At 48.7% G+C, this 7,220-nt stretch overlaps 1 protein-coding gene across 2 annotated transcripts in view; it reads left to right on the top strand.

Moving 5' to 3' along the window:
- The first annotated feature begins 1,095 nt into the window (after positions 1–1,095).
- The window catches only part of LOC135914137 (ipis-1-like), a 43,797-nt gene continuing 37,672 nt past the window's right edge, over positions 1,096–7,220 (top strand). For both annotated transcript variants that reach the window (XM_065446889.1, XM_065446888.1), the window contains exon 1: positions 1,096–1,344. In XM_065446889.1, coding sequence (XP_065302961.1) covers positions 1,184–1,344 — 161 coding nt within the window. In that variant the 5' untranslated portion in view covers positions 1,096–1,183. The remainder of the gene's footprint in view (positions 1,345–7,220) is intronic.

The following is a 7,220-nucleotide window of genomic DNA, read 5'->3' as shown; positions in this document are numbered from 1 at the left end:
TCGCTCGTCGGCTTCCCTCGCGGGTTTTCACTCGCACGTGCAGCATACAACGCATGGCGACGGTGTTATCACCGTTGGACCTTATGTGGAACATCACGGTGACGGCAATAATGTGGCTGTGGTTTTCACATATTTGTTACCGCAATAAAACAATGCGTGTTTTCACTCTTTGCTATGTCTGGGTGGGAATGAAACCCGGACCTCAGGGGTGCGGGACGAGCAGGCTTCCCCAACCCCACGTTGGCTCCACGGTTCTGGCTGACTTAAGGTGTACCTAGTGCGTGTGTGCACGCGTTGTGCACGCATCACTGGGCACGTGACGGCGCAACTTACGGGGAGGAGGCGGCGCCACGTCATGAGCGTATAAAATAAAATAATTTCGCCAAAGTGACTATAATGCTTTCGCATTCGCACTAGTAGCCAGTCTTAAATGTCTCTAGTGATTTTTTCGTCTCGGAATTGGGCAAAAGCCTGCAATGTTCTTCATGCCTCGCCATCATCTGAAGAACCCATGCTTTAGCAGTAAAAATTGAAGTTTGTTTATGAGATAATTGCCTAATACAATAGAAAAGCGCCTGCATCTTATCACTTGTAGTGAATTTTCCCAATTGCTTTGTAACAGGAAGAAGATTGTTCGTCGATCCTCCAAACGTGAGCAAGAACTTTGATTCTTAAGGTCATCATCATCATCATCTAAAATAGGATGACGAGAAGCAGTACATTTGCACATTTTAGTTGGGCAGCTAGGGTGATTGCTAACTCCGTAACCCATAATTTCATTTGAGCTATCTCTACTTGAGTGCCGTGAGTCGCCTGTATTGCAGTTTACAACTTTCATTGTGTCGTATACGACTACGTTGTTAAATTATTAAACGTTCTCATTGCTTCATTTATTTTAATGCTGCAGTTAAAAAAAATTCGTCTATTTCGCTTTCTACTCAGCTTTGTAACTGTTTTATTACTCAGACATTATTGTTATTTTAAGTTTTAATTTGGTTCTCGTGTTTTGCACTAACTAAACACACTAATAAAGTGCCTGCTTCTTCTATATTGTGGCGTAGTGGGTAAACCGTTTGGAAGCCAGAAGAAGAAAAATTGGTGGTGTCGCGTTTGCAGTTCCTTGGAAGCTCAGGAACAACCAACCTACCTTGTGAGGGGCAGCTGGTACAGCGGAAAACAAAGCATGGGTCAGAAGACAAGCCGACAGGCTCGCGACAGGGTTCCAGTGTCGACACCCGTTGGTGAATATAGCTCACCCCGTATTCAAGCGACTGGCGGATCCTCTCCAACACCGACAGCCAATGCCCTAATCCATGAGGACGTCAGCCAATCGTCCAGTGGGTGGTGAGTGAAGCGGTTGAAGATGTCCAATTTGTAGTGGTTGGAGTACACGAAGGCAATCTGTGGTCCGCTTCTTGCTAGCAGGCGATGTTACGAAGGCAAGGGATTTAATTCTGAGAAGTAATTCAAGATTATATAGTAATATTGGGATGCCCTTCAACTGATAGTGAAAAGATCGCGCGCACAGAAACTTACGCAAACACACCCTTATTACGATGTTTATTTATCGTTAAAACGCATTTTCTGCTTTGTGTCGTACAAAAACCGCCACGCTACAATTCGCGTGCTGTCGATGCGAGGAAGCAGATGTTAAATTAGTGAAAAGAATGGTGGCGCTGCCTGACGTCCTTACGGCGAAACACTGCATATGTTGTCCCTCGCCAGAGCAGTGAAGGGTGGCGCAAGAGTTTCGTTGCAGCATAATACGCTAGAATACTAGAATGTGTGTCATCCGTATCGAGGCTGGACTACGGCGAGACTTCTGCCGCAGCAATGACAGTCGCAAATGGCGGTGTTCACAACGAGCGTGTTACGACGTTTCTGTTCCCATAGTCTTGCTACTGCGGCAGTTTGAGTGTGGCGGCCTTTTAAAGCGATGGTTTCTTTGCCTCTTGCTTCGACTTTTCAACTGCTGCAGCTGCAGTCGCTGTCTTGCACGTCGCGTCGGTAGGTGGTTCAGAGCGTGTATATCCATGGCAGGAGCGCGGCAGAGTGTAAAGGCGACGTCATACACTTCTTTTGACCTTTCAATCACTGTCTACAATGCCCTGTGGAATGCTGTTTTTATCGGTTACCCCGTTCCGAAGCATTGCATAAACTATGGCGCTTACGTTTATACTATCCTTTATACTTTATACTAAGGTTCAACAGTCCCGAGGGGAGGTAAACATCATGGAAGAGAGTAGGCAGGTATGGGGAAAAAGCGTTACCGTTCCGCAAACTAACTTTGCAGGAAGCGAGTTTTAGGATAGCGTGATGGCGACGTTTTCCTTGAGGGACGCCAATAAAATACACTCTTTAAATTTCACATTCAAGGTACACAATTGATATTATCTATTCGCAAAGCCTTGCATGTGCGTCCGACAAGTAGGAGAGACAGCTCAGTGACAGCCAGTACCGCGTTGTTTACCGATCCGCGGCGAAATCAGTGAAACCCCGTCGTCTATGGCCTTCAAGATCTCGCGATCTCAGAAGCCAAATTCTGTCGCGCCTATTTCTCGTCTTCTCCGATAGCTGACACAAAGAAGCTTATGCCAGAATTTTGTCTCTTAGTCCTTGACGCGGGCAAAACGACAAGCGACCTCGAAAAGTCCACAAAGGTATGTATTCACAATATTCTGTCGTCGAAGTGGCCCAGACTAAGCGAAATTAGTTTACAGATTTGCATTGAACAAAGTGAATTGTACAACAGCAAAGCGAAATTCAGTTTGGAGTGGGCGGCCGGGACCGCCGCCTTGTTTGACGTGAACTACGTAAACCGCCCAAAGAGGGTAACGTTGAATCTGAGAAATAGCGCGCGTACGGTAAACCAATGCTCTTTTACAAGATGCCTGCCGCATGGCTCGATTTCACATTGTAGCGGAGGTTCCCGTGGTTAAGGGCAGTCGCTGAAAGACGACCCTCGCGGCCAACAGCACTTCCTGTTGCGGAGGAGGTGACGACAACGAGGCCGCCGCGCGCTCGGCACATGGCTGAGTGAGACTAGGGGTCCTCACTAACAACACACGCCGATTTAATCATGGAGGTAGGGGCACGTAATTATAGTTTGGAACTATTCGCGCAACTAGCGCTCGGTGTCGACAATGGTGAAGAGGTTGAAAGGGGAGAGGGGCCGGCCCAACCTTCTCAGCTCACGCGGCAGGCGTCTATCAAAGGAGGCAGTGGCCAAACGCTACGGATCATTTAGCGTTCTGCGAAAGCGCAATTCGGTCCCGCTATTCCGTAAAGCCCGGTTGTCATTCTAAACACGTTAAACTAAAACTCTCTAATGAAAGCCTTGCGCTCTTCGCTTGCCTCATGCATACTGGGAGAGGGCGGGAAAAGGAAAGACGATGTAAGAAGGGGATGAAGCCCAACTGCAAAACATCGCAACGATTGCGGAAAAAAATGGATCATCCTAAATTCAAGGTACGCTATGGTGCATTTCTAATATTTTTGAAGATGACACCCTTGCAAATTTGTTCAGCAACAAATTGATGAAGGGCCCGCGTACGCAAAGCCACAGATTAAAAATTGGAGGACGCTTAAGCTTCGCCTTCAAGAGTGGAACGCGATAGCGTTCCCGTCGACCCGCCAATGGGTGTAAGACAATGGGCTACAGGGCAGCCATCACTTACGAGGCGCCCCGCATCAGACGCGGTGAGCGTCGAGCCATATGGTCGAGCAACGCGGCGTTCGGCGCAGCAACGAAACGTGCGCCTGAGCAAGCGGAGCGAACCAAAGAACTCGGTATCCCGGAGGGGGAAATGATGCACGCCAACCAAACGCCGTGATCGGCACGGGCAGAGAGATAGAGAGATAGTGATCTAAAGAAAGGAAGGACGCTTGATTCTACAGAGGGAGCCAGGCGAAGCGTTGTCAGGGGAGAGAGTCCGAGCAGCGCCTCCTCGCGCTGGTTCGAGCCGCGACAGCTCCAATGCGCGCGTGGCGCGCCATCTGTCGGGGCAGCGCCGTACATGGAGAGGAGGGGGTCTTCTGTGTTTGCCGCAAGATGGCTCTCCGTGTGCGGAAAGCGCAGAAGAAATGCAGCGAAACGCACTTCGCTACTCGTGTAATTGCGACTTCTGTAAGTTACATGTTCATAATTACCGATATACACCACAGTATAACTTTCCACGGCTCGTTTCGAAGGCAACACCGCATTCACTAGAGGCGCGTTTGTACCTTTTGGAAGCATCGAAATCGTGGCTGAGTGGTAGCGTCTCCGCCTCACACTCCGGAGACCCTGGTTCGATTCCCACCCAGCCCATCTTTGAAGTTGCTTTTTATTTATGGAGTGCCTGCCGTGATTTATCGCTCACGGTCAACGCCGCAAAACGCTGACGCCGACACCGGCTTTTCTGCGACACGAGCTCCTTAACGCTATCGCGTTAAAACAAACGGTTAGGCAGCGCGGAGAGGGAGGAGGGGTGGTCGGCTTCAACTCCGTCGACAAGACTTGTCGACGGAGTTGAAGCCGACCACCCCTTTGCGCGCCACCCAGCAAAGCACACACTTAGTGTGTGCTTTGCTGGGTGGCGCGCGGTCGCGTGGCACCTACTACACTCTTAAGCAAAAGTGCACCCTTTGGGTCGTATCTTGCCACGCAATAATTGTCGTCGGTCTTGTCCGCATTTCCTTTCCTTAACGCTTCTAGCCCAGTGCTTCCAAGTCACGAACGGCATGCGCGTTATCACCAATGACAGATCATTTTGGCAGGAATGTAGCGAAGGCAATATTTTCAAGAAAGTGAATGAAAGCAAGGCAGATGACGATTATCGTTCTGTGGCAAATATACACCCCGAACGGTGTACATTTCTATAAGAGTGTATTTGATGATGATCTGCGGACGGCTCAATCCTTTCTGCGTGCTGTGTACTTGCCGCTCTTCGATTGAAGCGGTAGACCGCATCAAGGTCACCTCGCTCGCTGCTGGTGCTTCATTTATGGCACCAGCGGTTTTCACAGCGAAAAAAAAAATATTGGGTTTTACGTGCCAAAACCACCTTCTGAATATGAGGCACGCCGTAGTGGAGGACTCCGGAAATTTCGGCCACCGGGGGTTCTTTAACGTGCACTTAAATCTAAGTACACGGGTGTTTTCGCATTTCGCCCCCACTGAAATGCGGCTGCCGTGGTTGGGATTCGATCCCGCGACCTCGTGCTCAGCAGCCTAACACCATAGCCACTGAGCAACCACGGCGGGTATTTCACAGCGAGTGTCCACGCTCATAGAGTGTTACGTGTTTTCTCGTGCGCGCTGGCATCATATGCTTGTTAGTTCAGTTATGAAGCAAATGTTTCGTTATTAAGCAAATGTTTCGAACTTTACATGGCCGATAATATGACTATCCTTACATTCTATAGCTGTACACTAACTTACTATCGCAATTGGTGCTACACCGGCAAAACTGCGACTTTTTTCGTGCTCATGTAATATAAACTGGGCCTTCTTTCGCCAAGCCGGTAATAAAGAAAAAAAAATTCGCCAGTGACACTTAAAGACTGATTACGTGTGTGAATGCGAAAGCGTTACAGTCGCTTTAGTTAAATGTATTTTTTTTTTCTGCGCGTTCCCTGTCCGCGCAAGCTCTCGCCTGTGTTTTAAGTGTGCCTCGGTAAGGAAAACTTAAAAAGCGCCAAGCGTCTCAAGGCGCTTTCTTGCGCTCGAGTAGTTAATAATTCGATGGACCTCTCAGCGACATTCAATTCTCCAATAATGCTGTTTATTTTATATGCTCATTTTATACACTTTACATGTCGCCCCCTCCTACCCATTGGTAGTGCCGTCACGTGCCTAACGAAGCACGCGCCAGGCCACACGTTTAGTCAGCCAGGGGCGCGATCGGAGATCGTTGTTCGGAGCGCGCATTCAGTTACGCCGCGCGATTGGCCTCGACCGCGTCGACGTAGTCAGGCGCGGGGCGCGGCCGTGTTTTTGGTGCTGTCCAAACGATCAGACGCTCCTATCAATCATATCGAAAACGAGCACATCTTCTGCTAGCAGTAGGATGCGATGAGAGGTGTGAAGTTCGAGCGGTCCATCGTTCATAAGGAGACTGGATTCGCGTGGCGCCTCTGGTAGACTGGATTGGATTCAAAGGGCTGTTGCGGCTACGGAATCTACGTTCCGATCAGATCCATACGTCTAATTCGAGAAAATGGAGCTTGCAATGGGATCTTCAGTTGTTGCGCAGGCATTGCTCGAAGACAAAGCAGAGCTGTTGAAGGTGCGAAATGCGTCTGCAAAAAATGATAGAAAGCGAATTCTGGCATCGCTTTCATTTATAGAAACGAACAGGGCATTGCTTTTGCGGCAAACTCGATCCCAGCAACGGGTACCAGTGGGTTAATGGAACGTTGCTGTTACCCCACGAAAAACGCGCCACTTTTGCCGTCCTCCCCCCCCCCCCCAATTTTCTTTTTGTCGCTGTGCGCTACACCACCTAGCGACCACGCAGAGAAACTAATTGTTATAAATTGTAGTAATTATACGCAATACTATTTGAGAACGTGTTTAAGCTTGAGAAGGAAACATTCATTCTTTAATATAGAGACTCTATTCTTTGGAAGACAAGAAACATTTCGTTGTGTAATATATTGTCTGCAAGCAGACGGCAAATAAGACACGTAAACTTGCGGAGAGTTCACCTCTTGCTGATTGGCTCCTCTCTACCTCCCGTTCTCACAAATTGTGCCTGCTGCCCGCTTTGTGGCATTGCAGCAACTGAACAGAATGCGTTTCATGCAAAGACCTCCGATAGCGCCCCTGATGACTGAGACGTGACGTGCGGAATGACGCATGCACTAGGCAGACGATTTATCAACCACAACCGTGGAGCCGCTATGGCCTCGGTGAAGCGTGCTTGAATCGCATCCCGGGTTCAATTCCCATTCCGGCCGACATTTACCTAATATTGTTTTCAAGGACATTAATTTACTGTGTTTACAGGAATACCCTGAGCAATTCGACGTAAATCCGAGTACATTTTATGGTATGCCGCCAGAAACAATGCCGAACTTTCGCGTAAGGGCGATATAGTGCTTGCGCATTAAATGAAAGTCACCCGGGCGTGTGGGAACTGTTTTCGGCTCGCACCCCGGATTCATTTGGTCAATTACCACGCAGACCGGAATGTGCCAAATTTTTTTGTCAAACCCCTTCATTTGCTCTGTTTACA

Source organism: Dermacentor albipictus, unplaced genomic scaffold (assembly GCF_038994185.2).
Source record: "Dermacentor albipictus isolate Rhodes 1998 colony unplaced genomic scaffold, USDA_Dalb.pri_finalv2 scaffold_15, whole genome shotgun sequence".
Classification (NCBI taxonomy): domain Eukaryota; kingdom Metazoa; phylum Arthropoda; class Arachnida; order Ixodida; family Ixodidae; genus Dermacentor; species Dermacentor albipictus.
This window is presented reverse-complemented; position numbering and strand designations above follow the sequence as displayed.